The 26,056-nt window shown below is 41.7% G+C and overlaps 2 protein-coding genes across 4 annotated transcripts in view; both read left to right on the top strand.

Moving 5' to 3' along the window:
• raraa (retinoic acid receptor, alpha a) overlaps positions 1 to 16,711 on the top strand; it is a 169,035-nt gene extending 152,324 nt beyond the window's left edge. Inside the window, exons 3-8 of one of the 2 annotated variants that reach the window (XM_008437855.2) lie at positions 2,595 to 2,736; positions 12,892 to 13,052; positions 13,156 to 13,332; positions 13,442 to 13,646; positions 14,293 to 14,451; positions 14,956 to 16,711. In XM_008437855.2, coding sequence (XP_008436077.1) covers positions 2,595 to 2,736; positions 12,892 to 13,052; positions 13,156 to 13,332; positions 13,442 to 13,646; positions 14,293 to 14,451; positions 14,956 to 15,152 — 1,041 coding nt within the window. In that variant the 3' untranslated portion in view covers positions 15,153 to 16,711. The remainder of the gene's footprint in view (positions 1 to 2,594; positions 2,737 to 12,891; positions 13,053 to 13,155; positions 13,333 to 13,441; positions 13,647 to 14,292; positions 14,452 to 14,955) is intronic. The other variant, XM_008437856.2, reaches the window with a different exon arrangement.
• A 4,349-nt stretch (positions 16,712 to 21,060) lies between these two features.
• mki67 (marker of proliferation Ki-67) overlaps positions 21,061 to 26,056 on the top strand; it is a 10,147-nt gene continuing 5,151 nt past the window's right edge. The window contains exons 1-9 of one of the 2 annotated variants that reach the window (XM_008438035.2): positions 21,061 to 21,146; positions 21,696 to 21,799; positions 22,615 to 22,696; positions 22,784 to 22,899; positions 23,390 to 23,459; positions 23,569 to 23,647; positions 24,803 to 25,402; positions 25,507 to 25,736; positions 25,821 to 26,030. In XM_008438035.2, the coding sequence (XP_008436257.1) occupies positions 21,711 to 21,799; positions 22,615 to 22,696; positions 22,784 to 22,899; positions 23,390 to 23,459; positions 23,569 to 23,647; positions 24,803 to 25,402; positions 25,507 to 25,736; positions 25,821 to 26,030 (1,476 nt within the window). In that variant the 5' untranslated portion in view covers positions 21,061 to 21,146; positions 21,696 to 21,710. The other variant, XM_017310874.1, reaches the window with a different exon arrangement.

Genomic DNA, 26,056 nt, shown 5'->3' with positions numbered 1-26,056 from the left:
GTGTGTGTGTGTGTGTGTGTGTGTGTGTGTGTGTGTGTGTGTGTGTGTGTGTGTGTGTGTGTGTAGGGGGGGTGCATGTCGAGCTCTGCTGCTTGGGAGACAGCTCTTTCATTTGTTGTTAAAGAAGTTCCACCTCTCGCACATACTTACCAGGAATGCAGTTTTTTTTTCTTTTTTTTTTTGCCTGCAGATATTAACACTTAGCGTTAAATATGCATAGCCACCTCTTCGTGTTTATGTTTCTATCTTGGAGGCACGGCAGTGTGGAGAAGTTTGCGGTATCCAGCGCCATCAGACCCCTCCCCACCGCGACAGCCACTATGCAGCTCCGGTTTGCTGCGACTTTTCGGATGTAATAAAAACGAACGCCCTCTACGTCCGCGGTGCCTCGCGTCAGCTGCTCCGTAGCGGTGCGGAGGGTACTGTCATGGGCTCAGGAAGCTTTCCACAGGCACACTCTCAGCAGGAAGCTGGGTTAATCTGGGAGCAGCGTGAAAGTCGCAATTCCTCCACTTTCCACTTAATGACACAGAGGCACGGCGCATACGTAATGTCTCCTAACGCCGATAGGACGAGAAGCACATGATGAACGGAACCACCAACGTGTTGTTGCCACACCCCATCTCTTCCCCTGCACTTCTTACAGCTCTCATCTCCTCCGATCTCTGCAGGGCGGCTGACAGGCCCGCTGAGGGCTCTTGTCGCCGGTTGGATTAAGCGCTGATACAAAAAGAGGCTTAAAGGCCGCAGGAAGCAATGACTCCAAAAAGGAGGAGGAGGTTCTGGTGTGAGGGGGGAGGGAGCGCCACCCAATAAGAAGATGCTCCGAGGGGCCACCTGCGCCTCGTGTGGTCGGGAGGGAGCGGGTCAATCCCCTCGTGACATCCAGGTCAGGGTCAGGACTCTATCGGATCAAAGAGGAGACAGAGACACGCACACAAAGACCAGCAGACTAATCCCGCCGCAAATAAAATGAAAACTACAAGCCTTGTTGTCCTTCCCCATGTTATCTGCCCAGACTCACTCATCTGTAGTCCTGAGGAGACGCTGCTGCACAGCTGTTTCCGCACTTTAACTAACCCAAAGAAACCCGTGGAATAACTCGGAGCAGAACATATTTGTTTGAAAATCAGACCTAGATATAGCATTCACTCTGAAATATGCTCGATAATGAGCCGTCCGATGGCACCGTCTTGCTCAGTGGGATGAGAAACGGGACACACAGTGCATGTTTCCTCTTTTTTTAGCTGATCTGATGCCCGGCTCACTTCCACTCTGCGGTGGTGGACTGGAGATGTGAGAAGAAGGCTGGTGATCCGAGAGGACAAATTGCGGGCTTATATCTACCAGCCATCTGTCGACTAGCACGACTAATCCAGCAGCATCGGATGGGGCTCCCACCCCTCACCCCCTCCAACAAAACATCAATCCTGACACTGACCTGTATTGCATTCATCCACAGCCTCTGCTTCTTTTGCACCAGTTGTTGCCTGGTTTGCATTAACCTTTTCATTCTTTAGCAACACTAAATCAGAGATTAGCACCAATTGTATCATTCGGTATTGGGGATGGCTCAGCTTTTCAACTCATCTGTTTATTTGTTGCAGAAATCAGCATTTAATGTTTGCTTAATGGCTTGAACTTCATATCAGTGATTATTCTAGCTAGTCTGAAGGTTTTTAGGATCAGACGGATACCGGAATGACACCAGTTTCACAGAAAAAATTCACTGATCTGTCATTTCATAACTGATAACAATTCCAGTTTTCTTTAAGGTCTGACCTGCTGCTAACTCTGGTTTTTATACAGTACTGAACGCAGCACTGAAAGGAGAAAAAATGTGCTGTTTGTTGGATAGGAGTCATTTTAAATCTGATAAAAGAAAACTGCAGAAATTACAAGATTTTAACATTTTTTCACCAAAGCTTATGTCCCTGTTCTCGTTATTTGTTTCGTTTTATCGCAAAGTGCATCAGAGTACATGATCTTGGTTAATGCGCTGAGAAACTGATGTTTAAACTGATAGAATTTTTCAGTATTTCGGCATTAGCCAATTATTTAGTGAATCATTGGCTTCCAGACCTATAGGCATTTCAAAAAAAAAAAAAAAAAAAAAGATTTTCTTCCACACATGTGGAACTGAAGACAATCGCTCTCACCTGGCACTTGCAGCTTGATGTAACTGACTGGGCCTATGAACAGTCAGGTTCTCTGACTGATTCTGAAGGCCGGTCGTTCTGCTGAGCTGCCGTTTCCTGACGTGCTAGCATATATGGAGCGCGCCACGTGTCACAGATCAACCCTCTTATGGACTTAACTCTGTGATGGTTTCGTCTCTTTTAACCGCAGCTTTAAAGTACGAGGCCATTCTCCATTTGGGTTACGGGTTCAACTTCACATATTGCTAGGCGTTTTGTAGTCGTGAGGATGAACGTTTCATTGCAACTGCGGGGAAACGCTTGGAGACGGTTTGGCAGGACGTCAACCGTCACGTAGAGAAAATGGAAACGGAACAGTCAGAAGCAGCGTTTTTAGAAAAGAAGTCGCCCCGACTGCTGGCTTCATCCTGTTCTCCCTGTGTTTCTGTCCTGTAGGGATTCTTTCGGAGAAGCATCCAGAAGAACATGGTGTACACTTGTCACCGGGAGAAGAACTGCATCATCAACAAAGTCACCCGCAATCGCTGCCAGTACTGTCGGTTACAGAAGTGCCTGGAAGTTGGGATGTCTAAGGAGTGTAAGTAGAAACTCACCGTTTCCGCAAATCCCTTGCTGCCAGGCCAGAGCACCAGATCTCATCATGGCTGTTTTAATCCTGCAGTGTGTCACGGCTGCACAAAATGTTACATGGCCTCAGCTCACAGTGTTGCGTAAGCACACTGTGCTTGCACGTATCGGCTTTGACTGGGATTCAGGTGTGAATGCTGATGCTTCGTTTAGAGATTAGTATCTCTCACTTCAGGCAGATGATCAGCTGCACTAGAATAATGCTCCTGGTGCATAAATGGCTTTAGATTTCAGGATGAACAAAACAGGCTTCCTGTGCAGTCTGGGAAAACATCTGATTGTATGTTTTCCCAGATTAAGAATCCTTATAATCTCGTTTATAAGGAGATTCTTAATGGCCAGGGAAACAGTTTTTGTTTTTAAGACTTGTCCACTGCATCCAAAACACCCATCCGTTCATTGTTTTGATTACTCATCCCTCCACCCATACATTCATTTCACTACACTGGTGAACAGCCAAAACATTGTTTGGGGTTTTTCAACTGTTTTAGGGTTGTGTTGATGAGCTGAATCCAGAAATCACATTGGTTTTGCTCAACCGGGTCAACTTTCTGAACTATGGAGCAACATAAGCATCAAAATTCATGACTTGTTCTCACATGTGGATCAGTTTCCTGAGAATCTGATCAATGAGTGATGAGCAGGAGGAGAGATTCTATCAGGACAGAAAAGAGACGGAGAATTTTACACAATGAAGACGTAATGTTCAATTCACATGAACTTACCCTTATTAGTGTTTATTATTCAATTTACAGAAATCTAAATTTGCAAAATTTAATTAATGCACTCTGTTAGCAAACAATTTTTTTCTCCTAAAACCTTTTTATGGATGAGAAATATACACAGAGACAAACTGATAATGTCACAAACATGTCATCAATTTAGTCAGAAGATCACATTTCTCTAAATCAAATTAGAATAAAAACTTGACCTGGTTGAGAAAAATTGATATTATTTTTGGGTTCAGCAGTGAAAAATAGTCCTAATTCAGTTGAAAAAATATAGATGACTTCCAAAAAGTCTTTTTTTTCCTAACCCAGTGTCATCCATCCATCAATACATCCATACATATATACATACCAGGGTTTCCCCCAGAAAACTTTCTAAGCCCGGTGGTCAGGGCCCCGAGGCGGTCCACTGGGTTTTTGTATTAAAAGATGTTAAGTAGACAGGAAAAGTAAAAATATCACTGGGCAATTATGGGAAAACATCGCCAGTGAACTGCTAATATAAACCCACAACTAGTCTTAAAAACAACTAATCAAAAAATACAATTAAAATAAATATAAATTATTTCCACTTTTCTTAAATCCAAATTAAGTCAGCGGCTCCATCAGGCCTCCCAGGGCTTTAGGGGCCCCATAAATGCTAATATTTTAGCACAGACATAAATGTAACATTTGTTTATTGAGATTATCAATGCTGCTAAATTTGACATAATGGTTTCAGCATACCTAAATCAAAAGATTTTAAGTAAGATTTTAAGGAGCTCCCAAGTTTATTTTGTAAAAGTTCAAAGAACAATACTCATAGTCAGATAGGTTTGTTACCATAGCAACCATCTGATGCTGTGAGTTTAATCTTTGAGTTTCAGCTCCGTTTGTTCACAAATATAAATTAGTAAACTGCAATTATAATGTATTGCTTTTTAGGTTTGCCAACTAAACTAACTCCCCCTGTCCTAGATTTCACTAAATCTAACACAGAAGCTGTTAGAAGTGCTGATGTTTTTAGCAACAAAAGAAGCCCCTAAAGCAAATTCTGCTCCGACCCTGTGTTATGTGGTAAACCCGCTGCACGATTTAATTCAATGCTGCTAATGTGGCTTTAGTAGCTCTTCCATTTCGTGTCTGCTGAGTTTTTAACAAGGTGACACAGAAACTATTTTGGTTGGTCGAGTTTCTGGGCGAGTTTTTCAGATGTGCGGTGGCCGCACGCATTAACTCTGTCTGACTAAGTGGACAAAGCATTTGATACGGTTTGGTGCACCGTGTAAACGGAAAAATAATACTAGCAATAATAATATAATAATATAAAATCAGCGTGATGCGTAACTGCGAGGAGAGCGCGAAAGTTCCTCACCGGGTCAAACCTGCACGATGAGTGATTAGCACTGGGTCGTTAACCACTAACGCACCGACCAACCGCGAACACAGACCTAAACTTTACAGGGAAGACGAGGCCAAACGCTGGGCAGCGTGTTGAGATGCAAACGCTACATAATGTTTTGTTCACAAATATACATCATTATCTACGTTCACTCAAAGGACCACTGAAAGCCCGACTACAAGTTATTCCTGGGTTCACGTAAAGCTGCGCGACCAGAGCTAAAGCGGTGGGCTTAAACTCTTACCTTAAACAATAACTCCTCATAACTGATCACAATTCCTCACAGGAAGCTGATGTAAATATCCATACAGTTCAGCCTGTGTCCATTTCGTGTGAAAAGAGGCGCGCGCGATCCGCGCTGAGGTAAACTTAATCCAGCTACGGCAGCGCGCGAGGTGATTGGTCAGCGCGCTGCCGGCTTTAAATGCATAAACTATAAACACATCTTCTATAACCATATATTTTAGGAATAAATCTGCTCCGGTAGTGAAACGCTGAGTAACAGAAACGTTCGCAATCCGGCTTTAAAAAAAAAAAAAAAGGCGATTTTTTTTTTTCCTTTTTTATTCCTAAAACAACAAAAAAAAGAAAAATCAAGAAAGGCTTAGCCTGGCGGTGGCGCTAGTAAAGCATGGCGGGCCGCCAGGCCTATAATACACTGGGGGAAACCCTGCATACATACATATACTTTAGATATGAGCTAGGGAAAAAAACTGTTGACTAGTGTGAACTTCGAAGACCTAAAAAATGAAGGAACCCTGAAACTAATGTTGCTTTGTTGAGGATGATGGACTGGACTGTGTGTGGGGAAAAGGGCAGCCATGTCCACTGAGTGGCAGTGACAGTGTTTGCGTGCCCAGGGTCTGGCAGGCCCCTGTGATGAATTCGTTCTCACCTGCCGAGAGCCAAAGAGCAGGCGTCTGCTCCCATCATGGGGGACGCTCGGTGAACACACACCGCACACCGGCAGCCAGACGGGGAAACAGTAATTGGCGGAGGTGTGACCGCTAAGAGTTCGGAGGCCGGTGCGGTGTTCAACCTGGTCACGTGACTCACCCACAGCCCCCGTGCAGCGGCGCAAATCCAAACCCCATTTGTTGTAGCAAATACAAGAATCAATAAAAGTCAAATCCAGAAAGTCTCTTCCTGCTTCCTCCACCAGTTCAGACGCATGCAGCCAGTCCGTGCTGCTCTCTGCGCCTCACGTCTTTACACAACTATTTACCTCCTGGTTGGGCTGCAGGAAGCGCTCCCCGTGCAGCAGCACTGTGGCTTACAGTAAAACAAGTTATCCTCTGAGCTCCTTACCTTTGAATGGGGCCATTAATCATGCTTACAAGTATCACAGCAGCCTTCTCTACGCACAGCTGCACACTGCATTCAGGCAGTGCTGCAGAGTGGAGCTGGAGAGCCATCTAGTGACGAAAAAGTGGTACGGCAGTAAATAGTTTCCTGAACGGACTCTTGGCTGGGGATTTAAATGTTTTCACTGGTTCGCTGAATAGATTTTTTTTTTTTTTTTGTAATTCTGCAAGCGGTTTGTGGTCGTTTTGTGCAGTGTTGGCAGATTGGTCATCCTCTGGTCAGAGAAAGTGACATTGGTCAGTGAAAGTTGCCAAAAAACCAGGAGGCCGGTGCTGAGGGAGAGGCAGGCCATCTGGGGCCCACCGGGGACTCTGACACCGGCTCGCGCTCATCACAATGCCCACTCCTGCATAATAACAACGCTCAGGCCGCAATTATGCATGTGCAAGGTGACAACACAAGAACGAGTGTACGTGAAGGCATCACCAAGACCAAAACCGCTCTCCTCCGCATAGAAAGTGGACCGGCAAAGGGCATCTTGGTGACCTTGTGTCTGCTGGCAGACAGTTCCAGGCGACAGCGCCAGGCCTTCTGCCAGGTGGCAATGCCAAACAAGACAGAAGCGGGGGCGTGGGGTAAGGGTCCAAGGAGGTGCTCAGGGGCTTCAGAGAAAGTGCCTATAATCCTGCTGCCTGGTTAATATTAACATGACTGCATGTGGTAAAGGAAGAGAGCTAATTATAACCTGAAAGGAAGGTTGATCCGTCATAGTTTGCATCCAGCCATGAAAAGAGGGAGTGAGACGTCCACCCATGTTTAGACTGCTCAGGAAACATCAGCTCATTTATCTTTGATCTCAGCCCAGAATGCAGTCTCACACCTCGAGGAACTCCACGTCTCCAGGGGTTTATTAGCTGAAAGGCTGACGTTGCTTTTATCTCAGCCTTTAGTGGAAAAAGTAGGTGGGAAGTCCTACAGGGTTCATCCGCTATAAACTTAGCATTGCAGTGATTTCCCTCAGAAAACCTGCTAAGGCCAGTGGTAGGGGGCGCTAGGCTAGGCATCTAGCAGCCCAACGTGTTTTTGAGTTAAAAAAGGTTTAAAGTCAACAGGAAATTTGAAAGTATCACTGGGTCATTATGTGCTATTGGAAGACATTAACAATAGCTTAACACCAACTACAGTCTTAAAAAAAAGGCAAACGTAGCAAAAAATAACAAAAATACAATTAAAATAGCATAGTACAGTGCCATTGTGCTTCCAACCGTTTCATCAAAAAGACTCTTTATCACTAGAAACCTTCTAGTATAATGTAAGTATGTATGAACCTTCATCCTGTGAGCAGTCAGTGTCATCAGTGTAACACCAGCCTGTCGGAGGGCAGCTGACATAAAGCAGCTTTTTATTATTATGAGTTTAAATTAAGAACGACATATTGAGAGAAACTCTATTTTAAACTGTTCTTTACAAAGTCAACAACATAATGGAGTTGCTATGTGCTCATCCAGGAGGAGTGGGTGCTGCAAGTCAGTGACTCAATGCAGTCTGCTGGGTTTCCTTAAATGGAAAACTTTTCTTTTTAAGCTAATTAGAATAATAAACTTAGTTTAATGCCCTGTTTGATAACTAGCGTCAGTTGGAAGGTATGCATGTGGGATTGAATTGAGATTACCTTTTTTATTAAAATGCCTCAAGACCACATTTGTTGTGGCATAAACTGAATTGAGTTAGCATCTTCGGTTGGCTAGTACTGTGATTAGCAACACTAAAACATCACTCTGTGTATTATCTCAGCAATGCAGACCTTTGTCACTTTAAAATGTTTCACAAATTCTGAAAGTAGCTAACTTCCCTCAATAAGTGTCTACATTAAAGGGTGTTGCCATGGAAACCTGGTAACATATGTAGTTTTTAGCATATCAGTATCAGTTCCAATAAAGAAAACTAGGCCAACGTTAACTACAGATATTTATTTTTATCTTGTTGTGGTGTGTTTGGGGAGGGGAGGGGCAGAGGGCTGGTCATGTGGTATTTATTTGGTCATGTGACCGTGATGTCAGCGCAGGATTATGAGTTTAACTGAAGCAGAGAAGCCATGTCAGCTGTGTTGTGTTTTCATTCTATTGAAAGTGTAGGAAAATACATATAATAGTTTGAAGATGGACCCAAATTTACATATTTGTGCATCCCTGGTTTATCCGTACAGTTTGGATTAAATGCATATCTGTTGCTTGAAATATAGATCCAAGAGAAGTGATCAGGAAAAAAAAGAAAAGTTGAATTCCAGTTGCTCATTTCTGCTTTTTCCTCCTGTAAATCTTTGTGTGTTAGTTCAACTTCAGAGCGGTCTCTGTCCCCCAGTTACATCACCACCCCTTGTTTGTCAAACTCCCAATATCACCCAGACGGCCACATTTACCTCCAGGAAGGCTTTACACGATGACAGACAAAGTAATAAAAGTAAAAATAAGATGAAGCCCCGAATGATAGAGAACAGCACCAAGTGAGGATAACATCAGCTGAGGAGGCCAGATGGGGGAGAGAGTGTGAAAACAGAGAGAGTGGAGGAGGAATATGAGAAGCTGTGGGTGTGTGTGTGTGTGTGGGGGGGGGGGTGTGTGTGTGGGGGGGGGGTGTCATCTCTCTGTGAGCTGCAGGAGCAGGGGGAGAAACATTGACATTTTTATCTTTCCATTGAATTTAATCTGCGTGATGGACGAGCTGCCAGCGCTTTAATTTTCCTCACACGAATTATCCCTGTCTGCCTACCTCTGTCTGTTTGTGCTGCACACACACACACACGCGCGCGCGCAGAAGCACACAATACACACACCAGTGCTGAAATCCAGCGTAAGAATGACTGACTGACTGACTGACTGATGTCTCTTCAGTGTTTTCTATGACACTCCAGCTCCTGTAAATCACATAAATGGAATAAAGACGTAAATGTAAACGATTCGGGATGAATGTTGCTCTATTAGCATCCATATTGTCTTAATATATTTTGAAAAGATGCATTTATTAAAGCTGACAACACTCCTACAAACACACACACACACACACACACACACACACACACACACACACACACACACACACGTACGTGTAACAGGAAATCAAGACTCATTCATTTGCATGATCCCCAAGCCCAGGCCTCCTCAACACCCCCCAAGTTATTGCATGTGGCAATTCGCCATGACAGATCGCCAGTCGTGCCTAATAGTTCTTTAATGACTTCATTAAACTGTGTTGTGCGGCATATGATTGTGCTGCCAATTTGTCAGTGCGGGTAATGTCTGGGCACTGGGGATGCCCCACTTTTATTTGTGAATTAATTGGACTTGGGCTGTGCCTCTGCCCTCCGCCCCTCCCTCCCCCCTGGTGCAAACACAAGACTGATTCCCAATCAGGCCCACAAGCAGGGCTGGCCCAGATCTGCTGAGCAGCTTAATACACATGTACACAAACCTCCTCCAAAGCTGAGCGCTGTCAGACAGCCTGGACCCTTACTAAGACGTAATTATGTCATAAGCAGAAATGGAAACGGAGGATATTTTTTGCTGTTTTTAATGTGGGGGAAAAAAGCTACTTCCTCATAAGTGTCAATAAGCCCTGGGAAGGAACACATTAACATGATCACAGCAGGGTCGTCGTCTCACATTGTGGCAAGCGGTGCTTAGCGGCAACATAATGCAGGATCAGACTTCCAGCCCCCGCCTTCTTGCTTGCCTTAATGTTCTCCCATGCAGGGAGGCCTGTCTGTGGGCTGATGAATGAGCTGCAGCACAGAGCTGTGCTTTCCCCTCTTTGGCCAAAGTCCACGGCCGACCCGCTATCAAAGACAGAGACTTCCCAACAGGCCTGGCGCGCCGACCCTCTGTGGTCAAGGTTCGGATCGAGACAAGGAAATTCTGATCTTGGATCGGGAAGGGGAAACTCCCCCAGGTTTACCATGGGGAGATGGAGATAAGAGAGCTGATAAGAGGTGGTTGGTTTAAGGTAAAAGAGTGTTTACAAGGTTTCTCCTGATCAGGTTCCCTTGGTCACAGATACTGAGCAGAGTTATTTAGGATAAGTCCTTTGCCTTTTCTAAGTAGATAAGGAATACTGTAGATGTTAGCTTCTGTTGCATTGCTAAGACGCTTTCCATTGTGTGTGTTAATCCACACTAAGGGATATTTGGTATTTGAACTATTAAAATGGGCCGTTAGAGGTGTTTTAGAGAGGCCTCAAGTATTTGCAGATTGTAGCTACTGGTGAACAGTGTGGTCACTAACCCCAGGAATACCTGGGGGCTTATCCAAAAGGGGCAATTCAAAGGGTCACAAGGCACTATTGACCAGGAAAGGACACAAAGCCATAGGTCACATTTGCGGAGACAATTTTTGCAACAATTTTTGATAACGATGTTTTAACACAGTTTGTTGAACCGCTATGCTAATGCTAGCCGGTTAAAACACTAGCTTTGTGTTGTGACTATTTGTCTTGTGTGAAAATCTTGTGTAAAAGGTTAGTCTGCTTCTTAATGCTGTAGAACATCTCCATCATTACAAAGGACAAAATGTTTGGGGGAACCCCAGAATCTTTAGGTCAGAAGTTAGTCTACCAAACCACTAGCAAAACTTTCCAAGTCTTGCTTATAAGAAAAGGTCATTAATTCTAAAAATGAATTATGTCGTACACCAATAACATATCAGGAGTTGCGTTGTGTCAGCAGCTCTGTCACCAGTCATTTAAAACGGCCTTCGTCGGGACATCCTTAACATTCACCATGTTTATCTCTAGAAGAGAAAGCAAAGCGAGGGAATGACTGGGAAAGTGAGAACATGTTGTAAACCGAGAGAGAGAGAGACGAGGAAAAGAAAAGGCTGGAGGCTTTTCCCCCCCGTTATGGGCGCTACAGCCGAGCCCTTTTAAAACCATTACAGGCAGGATATTTGTCATATTATGTTATTACATTAGCTGGGACCCCTAATGAAAGTTGTGGCAATTTGTCAGCCTTATGGATAGCTCCATCCCCCTCTACTATTTATCAACTTGCACCCCATCTCACCCAATGTACACGTACACGCACACACGCGCCTCCCCCCCCCACACACACACACACAGCCTAATCAGAGCCAGCGTGGATAGGCTGGGAGATATGGATCGGCCTTGTAATGGGATTCCAATGCTAAACACCCGCCCCGTGTTTTTTGTCATTTGGGGTGATCATGCTCTCAGCCAGATCGCCTAGAGGGAAACAACAGTGGATTATGTCGAGCTTTTTTTTCCTCCTTCTTCTTATTCCCTCTCCTCACACCATTAGCGCAGCCGTTCCTGGATGCAGCTGTCTCACAACATTTGTCTTTCAGCCTCTGATAACAAAAGGAGCCGTTTCTGCTGCCCCGCCGCACACAGTATCACGACTTAAAGGCCTTTGACTTCTGCTTTCTTTAGTTCCTGTCAGGAGATTTTAATCATGTCTGAATGGATTTAAAGATTTGCATGATATTCAGGAATTCCCTTTGGAGGAAAACATTTTTTGTTTTTTCAACTGTGTTTTTAAAGACAAATACAGCGCCTTGCAAAAGTCTTCCTACACCTTGGACTGTTTCCATTTTGTCACAACTACAAACTTCACTTCAGTTTTATGGGGTCTGAATGTGATAAACAATCAAAAAGTATCATATAATTGTGAAGTGAAATAAAAAGTCACCTGATTGGTCCACCAGAGTTGGTCAGAACCATGCAGTTCATACAACATGTGGAGGAAGGTGATCGAAATTGAACAAGACCCCAAAGTGAAACAGATTGACCTTTTTGGTTTGGAAGAATGGAAGGAAAACGTTAGTCTGCTGATGCAGCGTTTTTTGAAATGGGGGCCACCATTTCAAATGGGCAAATGGGCGATAGTCAGAAAACTGGAGCGAACATGAGAAAAAAAAAATGCAATCGATTTTTTATTTCATAATTTTTTTTTATCGTCAGTATAACATCTAAGATAAAACAATTAATTTAATTGTTATTTGACCTGTTCATCTTTCTGATCGGCTACCAGTCAAATTTATCAACTAAGTGTACTTAAGGTAAAAGGTATGAGGCAGCATTTATGCTAAATGAATGCAGCAGTCATTAACCCTTTCATGCATAACTTATGATCCTCTATGTCAGGATTTTCTTTTTTAAGGTATAAAATAAGGTGGGAAAAAGTTTTGTGTTGAAAACAAATTCTAAGATTTTTTTCTCTAGGTGATCAATTGTAATTTTCTCCAAATACAAAGTTGTTATTTTGAAAATACATCAGTACTATTGTTCTTTAGGAGTTACTTGATGTCACTATATTTGTTTATCTGACTGCCATATTGGATTTACCAAAAATGTTCTTGCACTTGCAGTGAATAGCCAATAGTTGATGATGTATTGTATGATGCACTAGTGTCCACTTCAGTGGTCTGTGTGAATTTATAACATAAAAATCCACAAGAAACACAAGAAAATGGCTTTTAGAAAGCTGTCCACTGCAGTGACCTCTGTATGTTAAAAACCATTCTGACAGTCGATTCCTCCTTAGTCTGTAGCGTTGTCTGAAGGCAGGTCTGTCCAGAATCTAATGCTGCTCGGGGAAAAGTTTGTGCTTGCAGCTGTAAACGTGTCCTCCCATATGCGACTTGTTGTCATGTAACCCTGGTGTTTTCTTTGCTCTATGCAGCGGTGAGGAACGACCGGAACAAGAAGAAGAAGGATGAGAAGAAGCAGGAATGCACGGAGAGCTACGTGTTGAGTCCCGACACGGAGCAGATGATCGACAGGGTTCGCAAGGCGCACCAGGATACTTTCCCCTCTCTCTGCCAGCTGGGCAAATACACTACGGTCAGTGAGTGGAGGTGTAGCCATCTGTGTGTCTGGCTTGTGTTATTTCAGCTTTTTTTTATGTTGTGTAAGCCATTGTCTGACCTGCTAATGATCTTCACAGACTAACAGCTCAGAAAGGCGCGTGTCTTTGGACGTAGACCTGTGGGACAAGTTCAGCGAACTGTCCACCAAGTGCATCATAAAGACGGTGGAGTTCGCGAAGCAGCTGCCGGGCTTCACGACGCTCACCATCGCCGACCAGATCACTCTGCTCAAAGCCGCCTGTCTGGATATTCTGGTACAAATATTTACTCATCTTTCCATCTTGGTTCAGAATTTCACATCAGATTTTAGTTATTTAAATGACTATCTCCTCAAAACTTTTTTTCTTTTCTTCTGTTTTCCAGATACTGCGCATCTGTACACGTTACACACCAGAGCAAGACACCATGACCTTCTCAGACGGCCTCACACTAAACCGAACCCAGATGCACAACGCCGGCTTTGGTCCCCTCACTGACCTGGTGTTTGCCTTCGCCAACCAGCTCCTGCCTCTGGAGATGGACGACGCAGAAACGGGGCTTCTTAGCGCCATCTGCCTGCTGTGTGGAGGTAAAGCCCTATCAGAGCTAATGTTTTAACCCTCCAGCTCGGCAGCAGAGTTTGTACTTTCTTCAAAAACCTGATGTATGAAATTCTCTGCCTCCCTCTAGTGGAGGATTTAAGTAGTACAGCTGGCAAGAATCTGAGATCAATTTCTGTGTAAAAATGCAAAATCAATAGAAAAATTGTTTGCATAGTTGTGGAAAATTGTGGCATAAAAATTTGTGACATCGGGTGTGCTGTGGTGTGCAGGGGTTAAGCACAACCCACATCTGGAGGCCTTGGTCCTCGACGCAGCCGGTACAAGTTCGAACCTTTAATAAAATAAATGTATGACATTGGTTAGAATTAAAATGCAGTTTGACACATCACTATAAATCCATAAATGTCTAATGTAACAACTATGACACACCAAAAATGGGAAAAATCTTAATGATGCTTTCTGTTGTGATTATTTCTTGTTTCTGGCTTTGAAATAATAAAAAAAAAAACATCCAAAATCACTTTTATTCTAGCTACTGAAAAAATGTTCAAGTTTTAATGGATGTTTATTTTCTCTCTCTAATTAGCAAAGAGATACAACAACAGTTGAGGATTATTATCTCATTTCTTTGAGCTTCATGTCTCTTTTTTTCCTTTTTTTTTTTTTTTGTAGATCGGCAAGATTTAGAAGAAGCAGACAAAGTGGACATCCTGCAGGAGCCCCTGCTGGAGGCCCTGAAGATTTATGTACGGAAGAGGAGGCCCCACAAACCTCACATGTTCCCCAAGATGCTGATGAAGATTACTGATCTGAGGAGCATCAGTGCTAAAGGTCTGTTGTTCCTCACATGTAGAAACATCCCATATTCACGTCTGTCATATTTAGCTTTCAACTGCTTTGGTTTTGCTTGGAAATTAGGGATGTCACTGTTAGGATTCTTTCACACAGACTGAAGGCTTATTGTTGAAGTCAAAAATTGAGCAGAAATTAACTTGTGGTCGTAAAAAATGCCTTAAAAGTTGGTTGACGCTAATGGTAACTAGCTGCTAACATAACTAGCAAGCTTTGTTTTTTTTGCATGAAAATTCATCACCAGTTGGCTGAATGAAGTTCGTACTTTTCTGTGGAGGTACAGGTCTTAAATTCCACACACATTCGCCTTAAAAAGAGTCTTTAAAAGTCTTAAATCTGAGGAGGTGAAACCTGTAAAATCCCTGCTACAGCAGATGTCTGGAATTGAGATTTTTGGTACTGATCGTAAAAAAAAAAGTAAAAAAATAGAATGAATAATTGGACAAAAGTTGATGTTGCTTTGTGCGTCCATCCTGTCTGCAGGAGCGGAACGCGTCATCACACTGAAGATGGAGATCCCTGGATCCATGCCGCCTCTCATCCAGGAGATGCTGGAGAACTCTGAGGGCCTGGAGAGCGGCGCCGCAGGCAGCAGGCCCAGCGCCGCCGCCCCAGGCAGCTGCAGCCCCAGCCTATCCCCCAGCTCGGCCCAAAGCAGTCCAGCCACACAGTCACCGTAGAGACGGCCCCCTCGTTTTCATCGTTTTTTTCTCTTCATGTCGTCTCCCAACAGAAAGGAGGGGGGGAGGGGCAAAGGAAGGTGGGCTTCGATCCTAACTGCTGATCACAGGAGACTGGCGGAGACGCCTCCTTCTCTCCACCACACTCCATCCTCCCACCACCCGACACAAGTCCACATCTCCTGATCTGCTTGCTGTCACTGTGGAACACTGCTCGGACAGGAGGGGGAATGCACGGGGGGGTTGAGCCTGGGACGGACCGGACCGGACCAGACCAGACCGGACCGGGATGGGACGAGAGATGAACCCCGTAAACACCGACTCCTCCTCCTTTTCCTCCACCTTCCTCAGAGTCACAGACTTTAACAAGTTCGGATGCAGGGACCTGTTCTGAATGAGTGAGAGCAGCACAACGGGACGAAGACATGGACAGGGACAGGGACATGGACATGGACGGAGACTGACTTGACAAACACCAGACACTTTGTTGTTGTTTCTCTGAGGCAGACTACAACGTTGAAGACCCCAGTCCTCAAAAGACTCTGGGTCTTTCCTCTGTTTTTTTTTTTTTTCTTTTGTGTTTCATTTTCAAACAAAAAAACAACCAGATTTTGTACAAAAGATATATAAATATATATAGAAGAGTTAAGGAACTATGGTGCTTGGCGTGTCCGGGAGCGAACGGCGGGCTGACACCAGGACGAGTTTACCGCGCTGAGATTAGAACTTGTTGTACTCCTTCACTGTTTGAATCTTTTTCATACCTATCAAAGAATAATGAGAGACGTTTCCGTTTCACGTTTGTATATTATTCTTAATAACAAGATGATAAACAACAAAAAAAAAAGACTTTGACATTTCTCTGGAGTCGTACACAAACACAGAAACGTGCACAAGAAAACGATGAATATCAGCTACTATTCCAGGTTGGATTTGTTTTCCCTTTAATCTCTTTTTTTTCTGTTCTGTTTTCTTCCCTAGAGAATGAAAAAAAAACTGATTGTATGAACTTGGTTGTATGATATTGTCACAGGTCCTTTCAAGAAATCAAATTAATGAAGAGTCATTATTAAGGTGTATTTTAAGTGGCTTTGAGTTTGTGTATATAAGCTGTATTCATTTCTTTAAAACTATGAAGAGTTTTAGGCCTCACATGATTTTTTTTTTTTTTTTTAATTCCTCTTTTTGTGTTTTGTTCTAGTTTTTGTGATTCAAGAAAATACATTTTTGAGCACATTTTACTGAAGGAAGTTGTTTTCATGCTTTGTGTCCTACTGGAGCGTGTTGGACGAGCCCTTCACCCGTCACTGTTCACACACTATTTAAACATCTGCCCCTTCCATTCTACAGCTGTGTGTTTTCATGGTGTGCAGAATGATAACTAGGCATGGGCCGGTGTGATGTTATCACCGTCTGAGCTGAGAAATGCCACCACATCAAAGTGTTTACACAAAAACGTTGGTGTCAACAAGTCGAGAAAAAAAAAATTTCTGGGGACATTAAGATGAATATGATCACCTCCATCTGCTTTATCAGGAATAAAAGTGCATTTTTAACAATTAAGTAACATTTATTTGTTAACTTCATGTTGATTCAGTCTTAACATTTACAATAAATCCCTGCATTTGTCTGTTGTTTTCAAGTAATCAAAATAACTAAGCAGAATATTATGCCTTCAAAATTTATTATAGGCTAATAATCAGTGTCTGCTCTGTTAGCTAGCTAGCTTATATGTGGAACGCAAAAATATTCATACAGACAGATTTAGATTCCAAAATATTCTACAGATTATAAACGATGTAAAAGCAGCATCGGTTTTTGGGTTTATTTAAATTCTGGCAAAAAAAAAAAAAAAGGCATGTTGAAATTAGCTGTAACCTCAGTAATCAATAGAAAAATCTAGCAAGCCTCCTATTTAAGACCTCCTTGCCATCACCCTAATCTTTAGCTCCCTCCACAGATTCTCTGTCAGATATCAGAATGTGAATATTGCTTCCAGTCAGCAGAAACATGTTGGTAGTTTAAACAAAAAAGCAACACAAACTACCAGGGATGCGAGTCATTTTAGGTTTAACTCCAGTTTCAACACGATGTTGCACTCCTTTCATTTCCCCATCGTGACTGTTGCTGGTTTTTGTGACTGGAAGTATTTCCAAATTTCACCTCATTTCTTTTAGCTAGAAAAAAGTGTAACAGCTGTTTTTTCAGCCAGCTGATTGGAGGAAGAGGAAGTCCAACCGTTTCTATTGTATCTAGTTAAAAGGTCATCAGATAGAAACAGGATGCAAAAAACAAAGTCTTACCAAGTATATTTGGTCTAGTTTCTTGTGCAAATATCTTAGAACACTTGAAATCAGACAAAACTTTAAAGTGACTTTTCAGAAAGAAACGGGATATTGTTTTAAGTAAATAATTCATTAATATTGATAAAAAAGGACTAGTTCCACTGGGAGATTATTTCACATATAACGTGGAAAAAATTTCCTGTTGGGACACTTTTTCATCAATATTAATCAATTATTAACTTAATACAAGCTCCTATCTTGCTGGAAAGTTAATTGTAATTTAGTTTAGCTTTATGACATTTGCGCTGTAAGCTAGACCAACAACAAAAAAACTCGGTAAGACTGTGTTTTTACTGTGTGGGACGTTTTAACTGTCACGCACATAAATAAATAAATACTGCGTCACTATTGTTTTCTGTTAATGCGCAGTTCTGTCTGGTGTTTTCACCCGGCTTAACCCGTTCTCCTCAGAAACTTCCGGTGAAACTGTCCGCAGCTGAACTCCAGTAACCGGTTCTGTCTCGACAGGTCCAACAGAACCACACCCCGCCGGGACTCCGGCCTGCATTGATCCCGGTGACCGGCCCATGCCTACAGTTAATAAATTAAACACTCCTGTCAGAGCACAGCTTTCTTTTTTCTTTTTTTTTTTTTTGCATTGTAGCCACAAAAAAAAAAAAAAACGAACAAAAATGGCGAGTAAGACGGCTCGTGGGGCGAGGGAGGCTCGGCCCAGCCCCAGCAGGTCAGCTTCAGAGAGAGTTCTCATGTGAGGGAGGGTGTATTATTACACTCTGTGTTAAACACACAAGTGTTTAAATGCTTGTATTAATGTGAGGGAGTGTGTATGCGCTCTGTGTTAAACACTTGCCATGTTGGTACTCTCTGAATGAACGGGTTTGCGCTGAACGGGGCGGGACTGGTTTGTAGTTGGCATCTGTCAGAGAAGGTTCCAGGCAGAAGTTCTCCCCTGAACCAATCAGCTTTTAGAACAAATATGTGTGTCGGATCCGGATCAGCCGGGCCTGTGACTCACTTCACACTAAAACGCCTTCACCGTGAACAACGCGCCATCCGGACCATCGTTACTGTACCGCACCAATGTCTCAGGAAGGAATCACTTATGTGTACTTGGCCTATTGCTTGTATTTGTTCTGTGATGCGATCCCTAAAGCCTCCAATCACAAATGCACATGTGTACACACTTCTGCTACTGAGCCCTACCCCCGCTCCACCCACCACCACCCCCACCCCCGAACACCCACACACACACCCACACCCGAATATTTCCTCCACTCACCCACCTTTGTTGAAGCCTGGCCACCCAGGACTCGTGCAGAGACTCGGACTCTGAACCTCTCGGTGTTGCAACATAGGAAGCCAGTGTGAAGTCTCTCTGAATCCTTTGTACCTTTCATATGTATGAAAAATTTTAAATATATATATATATATAGCTGCTTTCATCCTTTCAGGACTGTGTCCAGAACAGCGCACAATGCCCCGCCCCCTTTCACAGAGAACAGACACACCGTCAGCTTGAGATATGGAATACGTTGCAGTTTTGTCAAGTTTATCAAGGAACTTTTTAAAAAAAAAAAAAAAAGAAAAGGATTTAAAAAAAATAATAAAATAAAATCAACATTTAATAATGAAATGTCTCTGTCATTATTTTGGTAAATTTCAGGATAATCTGTTCTTCTGTAGCCATTGCTACAGAAGAACAGAAGTGTGTACTTATGTAAATGTTGATTGCATTCAGTTCCAAAACTCAAATTATACAGGTTATTAATACACAGCGATGTGTTTTTAAGAGTTAATTCTTGTTCGTTTTGTAATGGCCATAAATTAGCTGATATAGTTAGGTACTGAAAAGGCCATTAATGGGCTTGAATAGAATTATCTCTTTAAATTCCTTCCCACATTGTCATTTTACATAAAGGTAAACACATTCTGACATGGCTTTTCCTAACTTTGAGTCACCATTTTCAATAGATTCTTACACAATTAAGGAAAACGCCATGAGAAGATCCAGAAATCGACTCTGTTGCCACAGCAGGTGTGTAACTGTTAGACGGAATTCACAGAAATTTCAACATTTCACAAAACCAATATAAAAAGTATTTTCAATAGAGAAATGCTATGTTATGGCTCACATGATGAGACGTCTGGCTTTACAGTTGTCCAAAAGTCACTGACAACCAAGACAAGCAAAGATAGCCAAAAGAAACAAACCACTCCAAGTGAAATTAATCTGTTGATATTTTAAACTGAATACAGAAACACATTAACTTATTGGTTTTATTCTAATTTACTGCAACGCAGAATATCTTTGGATTAGTCTATGAATATATAAGATATGCGCTTCCTTAGTGTAGAAGAAGGTGCACACTTGTATGTTTTTATTTTGCCATAATTTATTTTTTTTATCTCACATTGAGAAATTAGATGATTACTCAACATTGCACTTACTGACTTATTTGAGGTCGGGGGAATTGCTAAAATATTCTTGTGAGTACCTTGAGATTCTGCGAACATTGTGGTGCGCTTACACTTTTTGGCCAGTAGATGGCAGTACTTGGGTGTGACTCATTGCCAGCTTTTATCAATCTCCGACCTGTCATTTATTTTTTTCTCCTCTTTTTCAAAATATGGGATCAAGACTCTATGCAGCTGAAATGAAAGACTTATGATATACTAGTAGCTATTTTAAAAATACGGATTACTCAAGCCAGTCTCATAATTTTTGTTTGTTTGTTGTTTTTTTGTTACCGTCTGTGACATGGGGATGATCCAGTAGCGGCGCCATGGGGACGCTTGAGGGTGTTATTGCTCCCCCTGTATTAGTCATAGCACCTCCAGCTAAATATTTTCCATGTTTCCAAATGGCATAAACGCAGTTGTTTTTGTCCAACTCACTGTTAATATAAGCGATTGTGGTGGGAGATTAACAGATTAACCTAAGTCACAATGTTTTTAATAATTACTGTCACGGATACATTCTATATCAGGTCTGGTCTGATTTATTCAAATTAAGTCTTTTTCACCAAGTCTAAACACCAAAATCATGTATATTGCTGACATGTGATTGGCAAATTCACTACTTGTGTTGCCTTCACCTCTAAATGTGGTAGAGCTTGTTAAAATAACTTTGCTGCTAAAACTTAATATGCAACTCAATTTATTTTGCTGTGTATCTGTGTGTTGAGAACTGTAGGAACAAATGATCCTTCATAGACCCTCAACCTGGGACCATGTCAAGCAACACATTTTTAAAAAGGTGCGTAAAAATAAATTTTTGCTCAAAAAGTATTATGTAACAAGAACCTTCGTCTTCACTATAGTAGTTAAGCCCCGCCCTCTTTGTGAAGTTGATCTTAAGCCAATGAGAGTCCTTCGCGCGGAATTTCAAATACTTTTCAAATTCCGATTCTTTCCACGTAGTGAGATTGCTCCGCCAAATTTGTAAACAAAGTAGTCCCTTTAAGGAACCTGTTGTTAAAATTAGATTTTTAGCATAAAAAATAACACTGTGAAATCACAGTAACGTGAAAGAGTACGTTTGGCAAGCAAATTGGAATTAGTCAACGCTGATATTTCTGTGAGTTTCTGTGCGCGTGAAGTTGTGCGGAGGGATTTTGCAGCAACATTACGGAAGAGGATAGAGCACAAGGGACGGCTGCCCGCTGTAATTTACGTTAAAGACTCGTTGGTAGGTAGAGTGGTTAGTTCTGTTTTTAGCCTGATTGTAATGGAATTTTAAAATTAAAAGGTATCATAGTCTTTAGCAGGTTTATGTTTATGGATAGACGAAAGACGAGGTATCTTTGAACGGATCTACAGGTAAGAGGTCACCGGAAATGATTGTTTAACGGCATTTTATTTCGCGTGTAAGCTTCGATACGTTAGTCTTTAACGTCAATAGGTAACGTTGTAGCGAAGTGATAAAACTGTACGTGCCCTAGACGGACACATTTCGTCTAGTAGCATAATTACCTGCAGAGAATATGTATATATATATCTTTTTGATAGTTTAGGCTACATAGCCGAACTTTTGTGTCGACATTGCACGTGGGCCTACAGTGTTTTAAATCGAGCCTTTGCAGCAATAAAGTAAAATACGGCGAAATTGCATTAATTTGGTTTGCTTTATGCTTCTATGTTTTCCAATACAATACGCCACATTCCTACCGCTATGTTAGGCTCAAATTTGACTTCTCATTTCTCACACATTAACTTCTATCTACTCTAATATTCTCAGGTAAACGCTGGAAAAATGCCCCTGCATGGTAAAATAGTGGTTATTAAGAGGAGTGGAGGAGACGGGACTGAGTTTCCTCTGACTGCATCGTGTTTGTTTGGAAGGTGAGCTCAAATAACTGTTTTCTGTTTATTTTTATTTTTTACTTTCGTAGAATAACTTATAAAAAAGCAATGAATCTTCTCATAGAAATATGGAAGTTAAAAGAAGTGTGGATGAATGTTTACAATTTCAGACTTCATTCTGCATGTCAAGCTCTAAATTAATCTATCCCAGGTATTCTTCCACTCGTAGCACCAGCTGTTTGTCTCTCATCCTCTAAATATGAATCAATAATTCTAAGTATTTGTTTGTAAATTACCTTCCATCCAGTTATTTATCCTTAATCCATCTGTGCGTGTTTCTGCTGCCGTGTGTCCATCTTAGCTTTCCTTTCATCCTTTCACTGTGTGATTTCCACAACTTTTATATTTAAAGTCTGCCACTGTAATAATATCAAAGCTATGCATTGTTGACAGCAAGGAAAGCATAAAAGCCCACTTTTGAGGAACAAAAAACACAATTTCTGTTCCTGTTGTCAAGGCAAGCAAATATACAATCAGCTTTGTCTAATAAAGTGAATCATTTTTCTTTATATTTGCAGTCTTTTTTAATTGTAAATTTTATACACAAATGTACACATCTTACACTTTTTTTAAATTACCTATACAGTTGCACATTTCTTTTGATTTATTTTTTTCTTGGAACAGTAATGTATGTATGTGTGTGTATATATATATATATTCTAGTTGTTTCTTTCCCTTATTTTTATTATTTTAAATGTGACCTTTAGATGTATTTTTGCTCTCCATTACATGTCACTGTAAACATATTCTGTGGAATGTTCCACTTGTTGACATGTTTCCCTCTCGTCTTGCAGGAAGGCCGAATGCGACATTCGCATTCAGCTTCCTCAGGTTTCCAAGGAGCACTGCAGAATTGACTTGAATGAAAATAAAGAGGTGAATGCCTCTGCAAATATTGTTTGATCCGTCTTTACGTGGTCATGTTGGATGTGCTTTGAGCTGATGTTTCTTCACCTCCCCCAGATCATTTTGACCAATCTGAGCTCAGCCAATCCGACCCGTGTCAATGGCGAGGCTCTGAGTCAGTCAGAGCGCTTGAAGCACGGTGATGTGATAACTATTGTCGATCGTTCTTTCAGGTAAGCAGGAAAATGAAAATGTTGCAGTAAAGTTGAAAATATTAGATACATTTTTTTTAAAGGTTTTGTTGGCTCTAGTGGCCTTTATTTGAGGGTAGTTGGACAGGAAGGAGGGTAGTGAGAGAGGGGGAGGACATGCAGCCAATGTCGCCAGGCCGGGAATTGAACCTGCAACCAACGGCATGAGGACTAAGACCTCAATATGTGGGTTGTGCGTTGCCCCTGCGCCACCACAGCACATTTGTTCATGTCTTCTTTTGTCAGGTTTCTTTCTAACTCTTACTGAGCACAACAGTGGTGTATCAGCAGTGATACTATAATGTGGACATGTCTGCTATTAGCTTGCACAGAAATTAATTGATTTGTTTCAAAATGATGCTCTGACACAAAACCCGGTAGAAATACAGAACTTAATGTGATCATGCTTCAATTTCCATCAACCTGATTAGGGATTGTGTGATTTTTATTTTTTTTTCTGACAATATTTCAGGTTTGAGTATGCGCCTACACAAACACCGAAGAAGAGGACTTCTTCTGGGACCAAGTCTGAAAGCCTTAAGGTGATTTTAGCTTTTTATGTTCTATCAACATTGCCTGGTATTTAACACATTTTTGAGCCTTCACTTCTGATAAAATAAATGTCATTTAGAAATATTTTAATGTGTTTAGGTTCTTCGAGATCAGCAAGTGGCTCACAGAGTTGTGTCCGCTGACACAGGAGAAAAGAGAATCTCTGAAGTCACTACAGGTAAAACTGTTAACCTTCAGTCTCATGTTTGTGCTGCACATTTGATTGGTAGTAGATTAAAATTGACCAAACACAAGATGACAAGTTATTACCAGGTTCTTTCTCGGTTTGCATGGAATGAGAAATTAGTCACTTAATAAAAGAAGACAGTTTAATGTTTGTGTGCAGCATTTATTTCTCACTTGATTGGAAGTGCTTTTTGAAGATAAATATATTTGCTTTTTCACATTCTGCTGGGATTTTAACCATCAGTGCTTTGGGCTTTCGGTTACTGACTCAACCCACAGATAATTCTGCATTAATTTTACAAACAGGATATGTCACAGCTTTTGGGGGCTTTGTGTTGCCTTAAATGGAGGGTTTAAACTGGCTCTGTCAAAACAGCAACAAGATTTTATAAACAAAAACAAAACAGAATAAAGTTACGCAAGTAATGTGTGTAAGAACTTCTTCAGTGCAGAATTTATATAGTTTTGAAACAGGTCATTAAGTAGTTGTTTTTCTATATTTTTATCACCTTTGGAACTACTGTGTGAATCTGCGTATTGTGATGAGGCTGCTACTCTTGAATTTCTATTACAGTATTTTTACAGAGTATTTTTGTAATTCTTTTATTCCTGAAATATTGATATTGTATTCTGTTTTAGATTTCTTTACACATTTCAAATGGTTTTTAAAATTGAAAAATATAAAGTTTTTAGTGGGTTTTGTCTCAGTTGCAAGGTATTTCATAACAATGATGTCATTGTATATTCCCTTTCTATAAATCCTTATTGCAAATTAGGAACTGTTTAAAACCTTGTATGGAACACATCTGTGACATGTTAAGCTAACTATGATGTTGGATTGTTTTGTCATACACAACTAAGCCACTGTAGTGGTGCAGCTTCTCAGTAGTAGACAATCCAAATGTGTCCCAAACTATGAAACTGAGATTTTGCTCACATGTCCCAATGTGTGACTTGCTTAGAAAGTACTTGGGGAGACGAGTCAGGGCTGCAGAGCAGGTGTTACAAAGATGAAGTGCACCTCTGTTCTTTTGTGTTTAACATGGTTGTTTTGAGTACCTTTCTATTTGGTAAGAACAATTAAGTAGAAAATAATGTTTGACAGTAACTTTGAAGTGTAAAAACATATTTTTGTTTTGTTTTTCAGATCCCCATCTCAAAGATGGAGCTAACTATAACAACATCCAGCGATCCTTGGAGAAAACCTTGGAATTGGAGTCCCAGGAAGATAAGAACTCGCCATTCAGTGATCTGTATCAAATGATCAAAAAGTCGTTGGATGTCAAGACGCCTCGCAAGTCTTCCGCAAGTGTGGTTCAGACACCGTCCTCAAAGTTCTGTACTCCGCGACTGGGTTCAGTTGTCAAGAAGAGTGAAAAAGGGGTCGTTCTCACACCCAAGAAGGAAGAAGATCCCAAAGGTAAAACCCCAGAGTCTGTTAAGAAACGAGGGAAGACCTTCCAGGTTCCTTCTGCTGAAGGCCCTGGACCCAGAGTGGAAGAAACTGGAAAGTCTGAAGGTCCTTCACAGCGGAGAAGAATCTCAACTCCTCAGAAATTCACCGCCTCAGAGGTTATTGAGCAAATAACAGCTTCAGCATCTAAGTCACCAGTCAGAAGGAGAAGCAAGGAATACACACCGGCTAAATCTGGCGTGTCCATGGAGCGAGAAGGACGAGCTGGAAAATCTCCCAAACTGGAAAATCCACCAAAGAGATCTCCTAAAAACTCAGGATCTGCTGAAAAAGGTTTTGCTTCTTCTTTTATTTGTTTGGATTAGCTCATATAAAACAATTAGTTAAGTACCACAGTTTGCATTTAAGTTCATGTAAAGATTTATGTTTTTTCTTAGCAAAAATGTCCAAAAAACGCAAGAGCGAGGAGCTTGGGAAAGACCTGTCGATACCAAACCTGAAAAGGAAACGAGTTTCCTTCGGAGGAAACCTCAGCCCAGAGTTATTTGACAAACGCCTGCCGCCTGACTCTCCACTTCGTAAAGGGGCCAGTCCAAGGAGGAGCCTATCTCTCTATAAACCCAAACTATCTCTTCTTAGGAGAGCTTCTGTCATTGGGTTGCTAAAAGTTAGTGAGAACTTTGTCTTCCTGAAGCTGTTGTTTTAGGTCATAAACTATATTTAAACTGTTTTCTGATTTTATTTTCCTCAGGAGCAGAGGACCCCGTCACCCAAGTTCAAAAAGCGTGCGTCTCCCAAGACTCCAAAAGGGAAGGTATCACCAAAATCAAGTTCCACTTCCCCTCCTGATAAGTCTCCCAGGTCCAAGTCGGCTTCACCCAAAGCCACACCTGGGAAAAAGTCTCCCAAGACTGCAAGTCCAGCTCAGAAGTCTCCTAAATCCAGGTCCGCTTCTCCCAAGGCTGCAAGTCCAGCTCAGAAGTCTCC

Source organism: Poecilia reticulata, linkage group LG19 (assembly GCF_000633615.1).
Source record: "Poecilia reticulata strain Guanapo linkage group LG19, Guppy_female_1.0+MT, whole genome shotgun sequence".
In the NCBI taxonomy this organism is placed as follows: Eukaryota; Metazoa; Chordata; class Actinopteri; order Cyprinodontiformes; family Poeciliidae; genus Poecilia; species Poecilia reticulata.
This window is presented reverse-complemented; position numbering and strand designations above follow the sequence as displayed.